This window comes from Calidris pugnax, unplaced genomic scaffold (genome assembly GCF_001431845.1).
Source record: "Calidris pugnax isolate Ruff unplaced genomic scaffold, ASM143184v1 scaffold116, whole genome shotgun sequence".
Lineage (NCBI taxonomy): Eukaryota > Metazoa > Chordata > Aves > Charadriiformes > Scolopacidae > Calidris > Calidris pugnax.
In genome coordinates this window covers 1133585-1150448 of record NW_015090877.1, presented here as the reverse complement: position 1 = coordinate 1150448, position 16864 = coordinate 1133585, and the positions used below count along the sequence as shown (strand labels likewise).

At 49.2% G+C, this 16864-nt stretch overlaps 1 protein-coding gene across 1 annotated transcript in view; it reads left to right on the top strand.

Moving 5' to 3' along the window:
• The first annotated feature begins 986 nt into the window (after window positions 1–986).
• The window catches only part of PKP1 (plakophilin 1), a 48913-nt gene continuing 33035 nt past the window's right edge, over window positions 987–16864 (top strand). Inside the window, exons 1-2 of the mRNA XM_014946279.1 lie at window positions 987–1323; window positions 8462–8562. Coding sequence (XP_014801765.1) covers window positions 1122–1323; window positions 8462–8562 — 303 coding nt within the window. The 5' untranslated portion in view covers window positions 987–1121. The remainder of the gene's footprint in view (window positions 1324–8461; window positions 8563–16864) is intronic.

The window sequence follows — 16864 nt, the reverse complement described above, 5'->3', positions numbered from 1 at the left end:
TGGTCACACCAGCACCGAGGTGTTCAGTTCTCTGCAGACGAGTTGCTGCAGTGTGGCTTGGCAGAGAGAAAAGTCTCTGCTCACATTCATAACCTGGCGTGTCATTTCTTGTACAGACATTTTGTCTTCTATGCTGCTTGCTAAAAAGTCCTATTTTTCTCAGTCCTACCCCAAGTTATTCGCAAAGGTCACCCCAGCTCTTTGCCTGGCAGCTGCTCTTGTTTCTCCATAGAGCTACCCCTGCATAATTGGGACCCTCTTTGGGAAGAGGTGTCACCCCCATGACCACAGCAGCGCTCTGCAGTCAGCAGGACATTCCATGACCCCCATGTTAGAGGCTCTGCAGGTGACCCTGGGCTCCATGGGGTGGGTTTGCAACCCGTGTGGGCAGAGGAAGCGTTTTGCAAATGGGGAGGTTTGCAAACAGGACACATTGACCCAGGAGCACCTCGGGAGGATGGAGGCAGGACCCCAGGCAGGGACAGGCGCTGTGGTAGCTCCTCTCACCCATGGCCTGTGCTCTGCTGCCTCCTGCTAGCAGGGGCGTCCCCAGGCTCATGGCACTGAGACATGATCTTGATCCAGTCAAGACTAAGGGAAATAATGAAATACAAGAGGAGCAGGCGGTGTGGGAGACCCTCCAGCCCTTCAGCTGCCCAAGAACACCATCTCCTACCCAGACCCATGAGCCCTCCACGGCCAGGGGGATGGTGATGTCCATCCCCAGCCCTGTGTCTCCCCAGCCTTGCCCCACTGGGCACGTGTCCCCCCCGCCTCCTCCACCTCCACCCCTCGGTGTGGGGGGAGGCAGGTTTGGGGCGAGGGCTGTGGGGAGCTGCGTGCCCCGCAGCGGCGGCGCGGGGGCCGCGAGCGGCGGGCGCGTGGGTGTGTGCAGGCAGGGCGGTATATCCAGTCTGGCAGAGGGTGTGCCTGCTCACACGCCGGGGAGCCGAGCCGGCAGCAGGAGCCCTCAGACACCCCTTGGCCGGGGGACGTATGGCAAGGAGGGGTTCAGGAGATTAACCCCAGCACGAGACGCGTTCGCTGTCGCCTCGCGTGGTGTGCGGCCTGGTGAAGTGCAGCCCCCCTCTCCCCCCCGGCCCCAGGGTCTGCTGGCAGCCATGCTCCACTCTCCGCTGAAGACGGCGCTGGCTTATGAGTGTTTCCAAGACCAGGCCAGCTCCACGCTGGCTCTGCCCTCGGACCACAAGCTGAAAACGAAGGGCACGGGAAAACAGCGGGTCCAAGAGCAAGTGATGATGACAGTGAAGCGGCAGAAGCAAAAGTCGTCCGTGTCGTCAAGCGTGGGTCACTCCAACCGAGGTAAAATCCCACCGCGCTCTGGACAGCCAGGAGGTCCTCTCTGGGGACAGAGGAGATGCTATGGGGTGCTTTTGTGGGGTTTTGTTTGTAGGGGACACACTGGTTCGTGTCTCTCTGGTGGGTTACTCCGGGCAGGGGATGTTGTCTCTTGCACTGGATGGAAGAGTTAGGACAAGGCGTGGAGCTGGATGCATCAACTCCCTCCCCGTGGAGCTGATCTCCCAGGGATGCTGCGCTGCTCCACATCCCTGAGGTGCTTGGACATTTCGGTGTGGTGTCATTAATCATTTATTCTCTGGCTCTAAAGCTGGAGCCACTGCCTGACCTTTGCAAATCCTTCCTCTGTGAGTGCCCCCATGGTTGGAATCCTCCACCAGACCCGTCCCCTCCTGCGGGTGGTCACTAACAGCGAAGCTCTTCCACCGTGCCGTGGGGTGGGAGCTGGCTGTGAGACGGAGCTTGGCTGTCTCCTGGGTGTTGCTGCAGGTGGCGGCAGCTCTGCCTACACACAGGACACAAACCTGAGCTTGGGATTCGCCTCTGAAGCTCCCAACATGTCTCCTGAGAAGTGTGGGAGCCTCCAGGACACCCCCGTGTGAGTGGTAGGAAGGAGATGAGTTAGGAGGAGAGATGTCCTTTTCTTCCTGCAGTGGCTCACAGTGGTTCAGTGGGGATGCTTTGCAGCCCCCTCTGTTTTGCAGATGGATAGAAATGGGTGTAGGGGTCCAGGCAGCCCCTCCACCTCCACACACCGAGTCTGTGCCATAGAAAGGAAGAAATCAGCTGAGTCCTGTAGCCAGATTTCCTACTGGAATACCTTCATCTTTGGGTCAAGGCTTGGCAAATGATTTTCTTTGCTGTCCTTGCGTCTGGAGAAATCTGATTTGGAGATAAGCCCCAGATTTCCCCGGGCGGGAGCTGCGAACCCAGAGGGTTGTGACAGCCTCAGACACTCCCATCTCCCAGAGGTGCCTTCACCAGCAGCTGCTGGGAGCTCGCTGGCCCAGCTGAGTTCACCGGGAGGAAGAAAGCCCAAGGCTTGGAGGGAGAAGGGGGTGCCGGGGCTGGGACTGAGCCGTTCAACCCCCTCTGGAGTGAGCTGCTTGTAAAGGGGTGTTTGCTGGAAATCTTGGTGAGCTGGGCCAGTCTTTGCCACCTCTTTCAGGGACCGTGGCTTGTCCGGCAGCTTTTCCAAGCTAGTTCGTGAGGCTGAACCTGGCGCTGGTGAAGTGTCATGGTCCAGACACACATTTCGGGCTGGTTTACCAAGAAAAGTTGGGTGGCAGTGGGTGTTGGGGGAAGGAGTGGATGTGGGGGTCCCGTAGGAGCCATCTGGCTGTACGCATTGCAGTTGCTGCAGCGGAGGGTATCGGGCAGCTTCGCGGTGGATGGATCTGTGCAGTGACCTGGAATGGGCTGCCAGCAACAAATCTCTGCTTTCTCCTTTTTTTTTATTTTTTTGTCTGTAGACAGAGACTGCAAGGGATGGGCGGGGGATGGGTTGAGGAGAGTGTTGTTCTGCTACCAAAATAGAAGACAACAGGAGATGCAAATCTCCTCCTCTCTCAGGAGGGTTTGTTACTTAAGGTGTTGTGGTGCTGGACTTGACAAAATAAAATACAAACCAGGACAAGAGGCTCTAGGAGGAACTGGGGCAGTGCCAGCCCCCCTTTCCAGCGGAGGGGCATTTCAAGGGGAAGTGGGCAGAGATGTCTCCTACTGCTGCCCACAGGCAGGGGGGAAAGGGGATTATTCTGCTTGGAGAAGAGCCCAGGTGAAACCTCTGGGAAAGGGGAAAAAATAAGCAAATTCCCAAGGTGCCCGTCTCTGCTCAACAAGTTGAAGATAAACCCCTCCTCCAGACACTTTGGGGAATGTCTGGGAATGGGAATTGCGTGGAGATGTGCAGCTCCGGTTTCTGTGTCCCAGGGAAGCTGAGTCACATCCAGCTCCCAGGAGCTGCCTCCAAACACGGGGCCAAGGCAGCTCCGCTCCCACCGCGGGGAGGTTGGCCAGCACGAAGGTCCTGGTGGCTGATTCACCCCGGCAGCTGCTCTCTCAGACCATTTCTGGAGGGAATCCCAGAAGGGCAAGGAGTTGCCATTTTATTTTTGGGCTTTTCTTGTGGGCTGGAGCCCAAGAGGGTCAGACTGAAATTTCAAGGGGGAAAGTTGTATTGATTTTTATTGCTGTTAGTCCAAAGATTAGCTGAGCAGACTTGATGAGAAGCGTTAATGCTTTCTACAACTGGATGTCAGCTTGTTCCAATGCTCCTCCAACTTCAGCTGCCTGCATCCCCCAGTGATTTCTCAGCGATGCTCCTCAAAGGCAGCACAAGCTGGCGAATTCACAAAGCCCCTCAATAAACCATTGAGTGCTTTATTCCCTCTGCACCCAGACAGTTTCCTGTGTGTGTCTGGTGAGGTGTTGGTTCAGGTCCAGCTTCTGTTGCTGCATTTTGGTCTGCGGTTTGAGCAGGAGCTGATGCTGGCACAGAACTTCCCCAGCTCCAGGAAGGCTTGTTCTGTGTATGTAGGACGGGGAGCACGGACATGGACCCCTCTTGCATGTAGTAGGGATGGGAGTTGTTGTATTCCCTAACTGGAGTTTCTTTAGAGGATCAAGAGATGTTCCCTCAATGTCCTGCTAATTGTTGGATACATAAAATTAGCTGGTTACTTGGAGTCATGCAGATCAAGGCATTGTGGGCACTGTCTGAAGATCTGGGGCCAGCCAATATGTGCACAAGCCACAGCAGGGCAAGGTGATCCATCTGGGCTCAAACTGGTGCATACTGGGGTAAGGCAGTGAGCAGAAGCCAGTTGACAGCAGCATAAGCCTGCACCCACAGTGGGAATGGCAGCTATGGGTGTTTCCAAGGATGGCTGCAGAGTTTTGGGTCTGTGGGGTCTGCCTTAGGGCACATCTGCCCTTCTCACCATGGGAATAGCTGACTGGATGGCTCCATCTGAATTTGTAAGTAATGCCAGCTTCCAGGGAAAATGAATTTCAGTGTCATGGCAGGAGAAAAAGCCAGGCCAAGCAGAACCAGCTCCTCATAGCCAACAGCGCTTGGCTGCAAAGTCCTCTGGCTAAAGAAAAGTTTTGCCAGTGATTCATCACTGACTGGCAGGGTATGGCAGGGAGCAAAGATCTCAGGAAACCGAACCAAGGAGTGTGTATCCAACTGTGTCGTGGCTGAGTGGTAATTGCTGTTTGCCTGTGGCTGAGAGGGGAGAAATCCCATCTAGCTCTGATGGGATCCCACCTCCCTGTAATGGGGTTGTTACTCTGATGTCAAGGGAAGAGGATACTTGGGGCTAGTAAGTCTTTGGAAGACTTCTATAACCTTCCACCTGCATGAGGTGATTCAGTGGAAGCCACCCACTCTTCCACAAACCTTAGACATAAAAAATACCCAAACCCTTTAGCTGATAGGCCAGAAGGCAGAAATGGAGTTTGGTCATTCCTGCAAGAATCTGAACTTCTGGGATTTCACTAACTTTTCTCTTCTAGGAGAAATCCAGGCTTTGTCTTGTGACTCCCACAGGCCTTCTTCCCTTACTAGGTTTTTCCTATGTTTAATCATCCTTATTGTTTTAAAGCTGTGCATAGTTTATTATTTAACTTGTCTATCCTGCACTACCAGTGACTGGTTCTTGTCTTGCCTTTCCCTGCCACAGATTAATATTTATTAACATGCATCCATTTCCACAATGCTCCCTGTTAGCTTTGTGTGTCCGGCTGAAGTCTTTCACTCTTGTGCTTGAAAAATGATGCTTTTAACACAATTCTTCTCCTTGCCATCCATCTCTTAGCTTCAAGGAGTGTTAAGTTGTCTTTGAAGAAAGTAAATAGCTCACCAAGCACAGGCATATGGTGTAGATGCAAGTCTCAGTTTGCTGTGCAATGATCAATCACAGCTACAGAGAGGAGAATGAGGGCAAGGAGAGCATGTAGTGGGGCTCACAGTGGTTGAATGCAAGATCCTGCAATCCTTACCTGTTGTAGTTAGGTTTTACTCTCATGAACTGTCCCACTGAAGTGAAATGAGATTTTAGCTTGACTGAGTTTTGATAGAAATGCCTTGGGGGAATGACAATTGAGGGGTGGGAAAGAGGGGTCCCTATGAAGCCCAGCCGGCACCTGAGCAGCCCTCAAGGGTATTTTCTGTCCACAACCATGGTCACTGGGAGACTGTGCTTCACCTGAGTGGTTCTCATCTGTTTCATTTCTGCCTCTGTTCCATCTGTTATCTACTACTAATATAATGGGTTTAGTTGGCTCTGTGTTTGTCCAAGTGCACATGGGCACTTCAGAGACCCAAACAACCGCTTGGATGACAACAAAGGGGACACAGACATATGGGCGTAGCTGCCAAATAAAAAGCACCAGGGAGGCATCTTCCCCAGAAAACATTTCCACCTCATACCAGACTGTTTGGGTTATTTTCAGGAGATGATAGTCTGTTTTTATCCCAGATTCTCGGGTCCTGTGACCAGCTTGTGTGGTCTGTACACTTGAGGTGGTTGAAAAGAGGAATATCCTTCCTCTCCCCAAGGGCTGGCAATACACCTCCAAGCTGGCTCTCAAGATGAGCCAGGCAGAGAAGTGTCTAAACTTGCAGGACTAAGAAAAGATGATATTTTCTTTAGCCACCTTCACCAGAAAATCCCCAGGTTCTTCCTGGCCTTCTGACTGAGCTCCCCAAGCAATAAATCACAGCTGTGTGGTGGCAGGAGAAGCACCTTCTCCAACCAGCAAGGTGGCTTCAAAATGCCTTGAACATTTGAGGTTATATATAATTATACATTTATAAGCTCTTATATACAAGTTCTTGGAGGTGAAGGCAGCTCTTCAACAACTGAAGAACATAAACTTGCATGAATAGCCTGGATTCTTCAATTTAGCCAGGTAGTAGTGAATTTATACAAGAGAATTAGAGATGTGCCTAAAATGGCTTATTTTTGATGTCTTCTTGGTCAACCTCAAAGTCTTTAGTGCAGTGCATGGCAATAAGGGATCCTAAAAGGAAAAGTGTTGTCCCCAGGGAGGACTGGTCAGATTAACCCATGAGTCATGCCCAGAAACTGCTCACTTACAGTGTCAGGAAAAAACTCCCAGGTGTTCCTGCCTCCAGTTATGTGGTGTTTGCGCAGAACAAGAGGTCGATTGCAAAAAGGAATTCCCAGGAAACTGTTATCATGAGATTGTTTTATCTTTGTGCTTAGAACTATTGTTATTAGCTGACACTGTCCCCTGTTAAATTGTCTGGCCCAAGCTTTACGATTTCAAGCCATGCCTTGCTTCTGCTGTAACCTAGCACTGATGTCCTGTTCTGGAGTTCCTGGGAAATCCCAGGGTGGGGAGGGAAGCACAAGGTGAAAGATGCAGCTGAATTGTATCTCCTGTTACTGGTCGATGGCCATTTCCTTGCCTAATCAGCAAGTTCTGTGCAACTTCTTAATAAATATGGAGTAATCAGGGCTGGACAGATATTAATAGGGAGCAATGCCCACCAAGTCGATAGGCTTTATGAAAAATGAGATCCTGTATTTTTCTGCACAACCGTATGTCTGTGAAACTACCGTACTGTTGCTTATTCTGCATTCAGTGATGTTCTTCAGGTGCTGCCATCCGTGCAGTATTGCTCCTCTCTTGTTGACAATAGCAAGCACATCTCATAATTTATACCGCATCTACGGGAATCATCTTCCTGAGAAAATGCAAGAATTTTTAGCCACGAACCAAATCACCATAACAGGTTCTGGCTGCCTCAGGCAAGGCAATGAACTAGACTTAGTCCAAGGATCAGTGGCTGTAGAAGACCTGAGTGGCTTCAGGGCCTTTGTGGTCGAGCTTATCCAGTTTATCTAAGAGATGAGTCTTATCAAACAATCAGAGAGATTAGGATATTTCTGACATTACCCACCAGTTTAGGTGCATAACTTAAGACAGGTAAGTCCTGATTTTGTACTTCGTTAGACATTCAGAGCTTCCCCTGGAAGTTAATTGGAGTGTAGGGCTTGCACTTCCTCATAACGGGACTTGGGATGCCACAATTATTGAGCACTTTTGAAAATGAAACTTAAATGACCTTAGACTCTTTTGGACCATCTGAGGGAGGTTAAGGGAATTCCAGCATGGAAAGAGAATGACTTGCTTCATTTTCTCTTGTAGTGATGAAAGTAGCATTGAGTAAAATGCTAAGAGGGATCCAAAGATTGCACTGCCAAGGACTAGTGGTGAGAGGCAGCTGGAAGGGCTTTCAATAGGGGTGGGATAGATAACTCTAAACACTCTGTGGACTGGGAGAGAGTAGGAATGGCACCTGGGTTCCTCCTGATTCAGGATATTTGCATCTTTATAAAACATATCTGAGATCTAATGTCATGTATCTTCCCAGCGCCCCAAAAAATAATGATGGAGCTTGATACATTTTCAGGGAAAGAAAGTACAAATATACAGAGTGATTCTTTAGAGACTGGAGATTGACATTTAAGGCAGTGCAATTAGGTTTTTAATGGTTGACTATTTCAGACTCCCAGGGGTTGAATAGACTTGCTCATCATTCACCCATCATGTTTGTTATTTACTATTTATCGAATTTAGCAGGCTCTGCTCAGGCTGCTTGTGTTGATTTGATTGTTAGTATTCAGACCAGAAAGGCCAGACTGGCAAAAGGGTTGGGGGTGGGTTTTGCCTTCAGAGAAGAGGCAAATTCTATTTACCTCCAAGTCAGAATAAGGGAAGTGTGTTCCAGGTTTAGACCCTCCAGGATGTGTAGCACAAATTATCATCCAGATCCTCTCATAAGGCAAAGCCCTAAGACATCGGCCCAGTCTCTGGTCCTGTCTGCTCTTGCCCATTGTAGATTTTATGGAACTTTTGTGCTGAAAATCATGGGCTGTTGCTTGTGGTCTGAGGGCTGCTGTTTCCAAGAACTCTTCTGAAATGAGCATCTTCTATGAGTTGCCTGCAATGGCCCAACTTGCTGTCCATCTTTCTTACGTTCCTCTTAATGTTTCTACTTCTGCTGTTCTTCAAAACTAAACTCACTGGGAAATAGAACACTATGCTGTGAAGGGGTGCTGCTGGAACTCCTTTCTCCTGCTGACCATGTCTTTTCTGTTTACAGGTTCCATGTACGATGGTTTAGCTGATGGTTATGGTTATGGGACATCCCGGGGCAGCTATTATGCCAAAACCCAAACAGGAAACAGCAGCTGGGGATATCCGGTAAGATGCTTTTTTTTTAATCTGGGAACTGTGGCATACTCTTGGGGTATCCTGTGCAGAAGCACCTTTCAACAGGAGCAGTCGTGTAGCAAGGGCAAAGCCCTTCAGAAACTTGGCAGAGAGATTACGCGTGGCTATGGTTGTTTTAGAAAGCAAAAAATGCAATGGAAGAGGATGATCAATGGCCCTATCTCTATGTTTTGTGTGCTTCAGGGTTTTAGTGTGGACAAGATTAAGTTTGGTTTTGGGGATCAATTCCACACAGCACAAGAGGTTTAAGCTGTCTGAAGGATCAATCAAGGCTTCAGACTCCTGCAACTCAGTTCCAGTTTGGAGCCCATCCATTGCCCACCTGGGACGTACCAAAACTTCCCTGTGAACAACAGTAAAGTGGTTGAGTGGTGATGTTCAGGGGATTTACATTACAACTGTGTAGCTATTCTCATTCTCAGTGCTAGTGCAGACCCTTTTCAGATATTCTCTGAGCTTGGCAAAGAGGCTGTCCATTTCTCTCATAGTGATTTCCAAAAAAAGTATTACAAATAGCCAGAAAAAACACAGGTGAGATAGTACTTGTCTTTGTGCAATCTGAGTTTATGCATCCCACAGAGGTCCTGGTCTTGTCTGTGGTGACAGACTCTTGGTACACCAGGAATCACTCCAGGAATCACTCCAAACCACTCTATCATCTACTGTGGGATGGGACAACTTGTGCTTGTGTTGCCCCCTCCACCTCTGACCCTTGTTCTGTTCTTTCTTGGATTTCATCAGCTATAAAGTAGAAAGGAGCAAATCACAGATCTGGGATTTGAATATGGGAAAAAGAAAGGGCTCCTTTCAACAGCTCTGGGACTGTAAAGCAGCTCCCTGTCAACCATCAAAGGGCTGAACCAGGAAAAGTACTTTTGTTGGCTTCAAGCACACAGACAGAGGGTTGAAGTTTTTCCTGGTAGTTGCCAGATCCTCTGCTGGTTCGTAGCATCAGCATTCCTCAGCTTCAGAAAGATTTATCTGTTGTCTTTCTTAATGGCCTTGGTGCAGCCTGCTTGCTTCAAGGCTGGGTTTGCATCGCTGGGTTTGCTGCCGACTGTGTGTTCAGTAGGAAGGACTGGGAGCATGTGCATGTCTTTGAAATTTTTATTTACAGACTGTCTGTTGACTTGTTTCAATGTTCTATGCTTACCTGATTAAATCCCAGACAGGGGTGTTTCTGCCTGGTCTAAGACCAAAAGGGTGACTCTGAGCAGAGACCCATCCAGCCAAGTTCCTGTATCCATCACTAAGACAGTGATGGGCCCTTACAGAAGGGTATAAGTATGGTAAGCAGGCAGTGATGCATCCCAGAGTGTTTTTGTGGTCATCAGAAATGTGCAACTGAGGGACCTCCTAAGCCAGAGGTGGAGTCTCTGAGTGTCATAAATCAAATGATTGTGATGTTTTGTTTTGACCATATATTGCTGTTTGTCTCTTGTGATTCCTGAAGGGAGTTTGTTATGTTTTGTCTAAGCAAAACTGTTCTATTCCATCCATTCTAGTAGTTTCTAGTTGGGTTTTTTTTTGTGAAAGGGAGAGGAAGCTAAACCCCAGTTCTGCAGTTGCCCCTCCAGCTCATGCTCATGCCAGCAAGTGTTGCAGGTGTAAGGATTGTTGTTAATTTTGTTCATTCCTGATCTTCCTCCCTATCATTACAACAGCTGGACAAATGCTAGGTGGTTAGAAATGCCACTGGCTGCTGGGGATTTCATCAGCAGTGCTAGTGAACAGCTTACAAGATGATTACAAAGATCAGGGCCTCCGTTAGACCATAGAGTACCTTGGACACAGCAGTTCAGTCATTTCTGGTTCACCATGAATTTATAAAGCTCATGGAACTTCTCTGAAGGTCTCTTCTGCATTTACTGATGAGGGAAGGTCTTTCTCCAGACCTAAGCGTCTTACAAGCCTTTCACTCTAGAAATATATGGTACAGGCCTTCAGGCCCTGGGCTACTTTAGAAAAAGAGACTGGGAGTTGTGAAGGTTTCACGGTATTTGTCTTACCTAACTGTATCTATCTGAAAATCAACCATTTGGTCTTAACAAGTAGTCTAGACTCCTCCCACAGCCAACAAAGAGAGAGGTACGAGGAGGTGATTCATCTCCTCTATCTTGGAGATCTGTCAGGTCAGGATGAATCAGCCCCTCTGGATGCCTATCTCCTTCCACTGAGCTGGACTGGAGCAGCCACCTAACAGGTAGATGGCTGCAGTTAGGGGCGATGAGTCCCAAGTGCCATTGGCACATTGGAACATATAACCTCAAGCCTAAATCTGCTTAACAAGCTTAACAGACATCACACTCCCCAACCACACTGAGGAACCTCCTCCATTTTGCTTCTTCCAGAAAAGTACTAAAGGTTTACACACATCCACAACCAGCTTCCAGCTTGGGTTAACTTTAACTTCTGCCTACTTGAACTTCTGTTTGAAGTCTGCACAGGTTCTGGGCATTCTAAAAAAATGTTTCCTATTTGCAATTCCTGGGTTGTAAGACATGAAAACAAAGATAAAGCAAATTTATTTTTGAAGACAAAATTGCTGGACTTCTTTCCAGCTGGAGCCAATCCTGTGAATGTTTCTGAGAAGTCACAAAGTCCTTTGAGATGCACAGGCAAATTCAGATGTTTCAGTACAGTATTCAGGAAAAATTACCTACTTTTAATCCTTCTAGAGTTAAAAAGGTGTAACAGGAAATCCATGTCCATGTTATTGCTCCACAGCACCTGCAACTTAGACACTGCTCTTAAATTGTCTTAATCCAAGGCCTTGCCTTAGATGGTGACTCTAAATGACAGGAGGGATCCTGTCTCACCCGCAGCTCTTAAAAACTATTATTCCTGGCTTTCTCCTCTTGTCCTGTTTTGTGTTGTCTTGGAAATTTCAAGGTTTTTGCTTCTGAGTTTTCTTCCCTGCCTTATGATACCAGTATTCAAATATTAGAGCAAAAGAAATTATAAATCTGGTGAAGAGATCAGTCAACACTTCTGACTAAAATCATTGACTTACCTGTTATTAAAGACTATTTTCTGTTTATTCCACCCATGGAGTGCCGTGTTTGTAGCCTCACTGTAGCTAGCATTGCAGTGAGTACCCGCTCGTTACCAGTGTAGGGTACACTGAAACACTGAAATCAGTGGGACTGCTCCAGAATTGGGCACTGCGAGGGCAGCGGGTTTGCACTTGGCTGCAGAGTTTCCTTGGATCAGGTGCCAGGGGTTGGCTTGGCCTCCAGGGATGAAATCCCTGGTCCCATTTGCAGAGTGACCACGGTGGGATGCAGAAATAGTGCATGAGTGACTGAAAACCTCTCTGCGTTGGGTGATCTTCCAATCCAGGTGCTGTTGAGCCCAGGAGACCCTTAGAGCCATTTGTCTCCCTACTGAAAATGTGAGTTATGAGTGGCCACCAGTTCCCAGAGCCATCCAACCTCAGGAGGTGGCTGTGCCATGTCCTGGTGTAAAGCCTGAGCAGAGCTTGAGGTCCCACAAAAGCTACAGTGGTGACCACAATTTACACAGACAAACCTGAGGGAGATTTAAATAAGCTGGGCTGTCATGGCAGGAGAAGTCTCAGCGAGAGCTGCACCCATGACTCTGATACCTCAATACCACCCCAAAATGGGATCTGTTCAGCACTGGGCTCAAAGCTGACAGTCCGGTGGCCCATGGGCTGCAGCTTTGGAGATGCACAGCCAAATCCCAAGGGAACACGAGGGGAAGGGAGGATGTGGAGCCAGGATCCATGCCATCAGCAAAGACCCTCTGAGGCTTAATTCCCACCTGCAGCAATGCTGGTCTTGCTTGGGTCTACTGGGTTGGCAGCTCCACCCCTGAAAGAGAGGCAGGGGGGTCCCAGGTCCCATGTCTGTTTTGGCATCATCTGTGAAGATGATGCAGTATCAGGACAAGGAGCAGAAGCACAGCCAGCCTCCCTGTGCTGCTGCTCCCACAAGAAGGAAATACAGTGGCATGATGTGGGTGTAAGCCCCAGCATGGCCCCCCCCGACACTGCCCCGAACGAGGGGCAAATAAGCCCCTGGTGTGCTGGGTAGGGCAGGAGGCACATCTCGGACCTTGGAGGGTGCTCTGCCTCCATGGGGGTGAGCTGATCTTCATCCCCACAGAGCTGACCCGGGGCTTGCAGTGAGTGATGTTTCTGAGAGCAGCCCTGCTCCCAGATCCAGGAGTATCTGGCATGTCTGCTCTTCCCCTGATCAAAGCAGTTAACTGAGTTGGGTCCTGGCACATAACAGCTGGGGACCAGTGGCTAGTGGGCCACCAGTGCTCACCTCAGGCATCACTGTTGGGCTCAGTGCTCTCTGCCACACTAGCTCACCCAGCCTGGTTTCTGTAGCAACTATGTCAGTTATGGCACTAGTGAAAAACATGCACTTTGGTGATCCCTCTCCACTGGAGACTCTACGTAGATTCTCAACCAGATGTTCTCTGTGGGAGAAAGTTGCAGAGCTTTCTCTCCCCAGTGTGTTCTCCTTGAACACTCCCTGCTCTCCCTGGCTGGCTTTGCCTCCGTGGACAAAAATCTCTCATTGTCGCTGGGAGCTTTGTTCCATAATGTTTTCAGGACAAAATTTGTCATTTGCTGGGATGACACATTCAAGTTTAAAAGAACCCCAAAAATAGTGTGGTTTTGGGCAATCTTATCAAAGAGAAAGATCTATAGTTGTTGCACGTCGTTGCTCAGTCAGACCCTGTGAGGTTTTGCAAGAGCCTTTTCACTTCGGAGTAGCAAGTTGGACATTTCCTTCCCTTGCCAGAACAAAATGAACCATCAAGACCTAAATCTCAGCTGCATAAAGCACCAGACAAAAAAGTGTACAGAAAGGCAGCAGCCGGGAGAGGTGGGAAAGAGCGTTTCAGAAATAGATAAACAATGCATTTGCTGGTTTTGCAATTTTTCCCCCCCTGCAATGGAGTGTGCAGCAGGCAGCAGCTAAAGCGTTTCGCAAGTGGCATGAAGAGTTCTCCCCACCCATCACTCAGGGTGGGACGCTGTCATGTTGCATTGCCTGTGCTTTGCCCTCCAGCCTGGGAGAAACCTGCTCCTGACGTGTTTATACGGAGCCCTTTACTTCTCTCTGTCTGCTGCTCTAGAAACAAACAAATTGCAAGGGAAAAAATGAGAGCCCGGTAATGAACTGATCGCGTCCTTAGATGCAGGAGTCAGAAACACCCAGTTATCTGGGAGGGCCTCCGATGTGGAGAGGCAGCACCGAGATCGGAGCGCGATTCCCGGGGTTGGTGCTCCTTGCTCTGTGCTCCTGCTGCTCTGGAAAGTGGGAGCAGGAGAGGGACTTTCCCTGCTACACAAGAGGGTTTAAGGAGGAAATAGAAAAGGGCTCCTGAATGCCATTTTGACTTTCTCTCTAGCACCAGTTTTATTCCAGTTGAAATTACAGGTCAAAGATACTTTTTTTCCTGTCTTGTGCGGCGGTTGAATATTCCAATTGATGTTCCTAAAATGGTCCCACATTGCAGGCCGAGAACTGGTGACCCACAAATGCTTATTATGTTAAAGGCAGGTCTTTGCTGCTGCCAGTGAAGGAAAGCTCTTACTCCTTGGGCCTGATAAGAGCATCTGCGTGCTATCAGTGCTCATCTTCTGCCTTTCCTCCCCGTGCCTACCCTCCTTGTTTTAATATGAATGAACGGCTCCCAAGGCTTGGCCTCAAAAGTACAGGCTCGTTTCACAGTAGGGAGGAGAAGTTCAGGCTAAAATTCAGGATCTCAGCATTGCCCAGCTGCACGTGGACATCCTCCTGCATCCTCTGAGCACAGGGGACTACCAGTGGGTGATGGTGTCTGGCAGAAAGGAGAGACCTACCAAACTGCCCCGACTTCTCAGGCTCCATGTGGAGAAGTCTTGGTGGCAGCCTGTACTCTTCTAAAATGGTTTCCAGGTCTTGCAGTGCAGAGGGAATCACTGCTTTCTGTCTCCACCCTGCTTTGAGGGACTGCTTTGTCACAGATTCACACAGATTCGACAGAGTTGGAAGGGACCTCTAGAGACCATCCAGTCCAACTCCCTGCCAAAGCAGGGCTGCCCAGAGCACATCACTCAGGAACATCCAGGTGGGTCTTGAAAGTCTCCAGAGAAGGGGACTCCACAACCTCCCTGGGCAGCCTGTCACCCTCACTGTAAAGAAGTTCTTCCTCATTTTTGAGTGGAACTTCCCATGTTCCAGCTTGCACCCATTGCCCCTCGTCCTATTGCTGGAAACCACTGAAAAGAGTCCAGCTCCATCATCCTTCAACTCACCCTTTAGGAACTTGTCCTTTCCAGCATTTCTCTGCACTCCTAAGGAGAGGAGGTGTGGACCTGGCCCACCTCCCCCATGCAAACGCCTACAAGCCGTGGGCCGATGCAATTCAGGGTGTTAGGAAATCTGGGCGGTTTATGAGGTTTGAAGGCGAGAGATTGATTATTTCCTTTCACTAATGCTATTCTGCATAGGGAGAGCTCACTCTACACATGTAATGGCATCAGCAAAAGTTACGAGATTGTTGTCGGGTGGCTCTTTAAACCACAGACAATGTAATAGCATCACCTTCACCTTCAGAGATGTCATCTCTTCTCCAGACGGCAGAGTGCCTCACTTCTGCCTTGCTGTGCCTCCTATCTCACTGATCGCTGCACCCAGCGAAGAGATAACGACGTGGGGAACCCCGTTCCCTTGGCCAGGTTTGCTCCAGTGTTAGAAGTGGAGGCTTCTGCCTTAGCTTGGTGAACGTCTGAAACGGGGACATGGGTTTTATTTTGGGGAGGCACTTTGCTGAGATGAAGGAGCGATCAGGTCAGCTACGTCTGTGCAAGGGTTTGTAGAGACTGTTTGGCGAGCAGGTCTGAAATCCGCTGAAGCTGGCAGGAGACTCCTCATCGATTTGGAGGCTTTGGATCAGGCTCCTGCTGCAAAGAGGAATTCTAAGATACCAATTAGGTCCGTGCCACTTGAAAGAGATTAAAATGGGCTCAGCCAAGCATCTGGTAGAATCAGCAATAAAAGTCATGCACTGACTTTGGTAATGAGCTTCACATCACACGGGAACTATTTTCCCATGAGTTTGCAAAAGGCTTCCCCGCCCTGCCAGGGCCTGCACCGACTTGCCGCCCAGGGCTCCCTGTGTTGCAGAAAGGTGTCTTTCCAAACAGGCGGTCGCTTTGCTTCACCCATCTCCGGGCTTGGCAAGAAAGAGGGCAATGCTCGATGCCACTATAAAACACAGCAGGAAATGAAGAATTGATAATTCCGTATCTCTAAACACAGACACACTCACACCTTCTCTTGCCCGTTCCGCTGGCAAAGAGCCCGTGCGAGTACACTGGAGAGCAAACAATGGCTTTAGATAAATAACAAGTTACCTCTTCCATGGTTAGCTGAATTGGTTTCAGCAAATGCCCAGGGGCTCCATGGCTCTGCCAAGATTCTGACAGCCCTACAAAATAATCCAGGTTTATACTGACTCATAAAGAATAACGACAGGGCTCACATCTAACAAGCTGCTGCTCTGTCCTCCAGTGGCCACTGCCAGCAGTGAGCCCTGGGAGCAGGGGAACCACAGACCAGGAAAGTCCACCCTGCACCTCCTGCCACAGCCCTGTCCTGTTCCTCACTGTCCCGAGTGTTTCTGAACACAAGAAAATGAAGAAAAAATGAGGATGGTGTCAGTCTTAAAAGGACATACTCATCCAAAGTGGGATAGATCATGACTTCATGACTTCTGAGGGTGTAGTGAGGAGGGGTCGGTCTCTTCTCCCAAATAACAAGCGATAGGACAGGAAGAAGTGGCCTCAAGTTGCACCAGGAGAGGGTGAGGATGGATATTGGGAAAACTGTCTTCACAAGAATGGTTAGGAAAAATTGGAACAGGCTGCCAAGGGAAGTGGTGTTGTCACCATCCCTGGAGGTATTTAAAAGCCGGGCAGACGTGGTGCTGAGGGACATGGGTCAGTGGTGGTTTGGGCGGTGCTGGATTGATGGTTGGACTGGATGATCTGAAAGGTCCCTTCCAACAAAAATGATTCCATGAAAGGTCACTTTGTCATTGCTGTGTGCGTGCTGCATCCAAAGCAAAACCTGGAGGGAGAGAACGCCTGTGCAAGACCATCCTGGGAAGCTCCGTGGGCTTGCCAGAGGAGACCCCAAGTCTCATCTGACTTACCCATGTGCCACATCCTTGCTCTTCTTATCACATGCAAATTTTTCTTCCAAAGCCCTGGGAGCTCTGCAGCATGCACCAAACCTGTTGC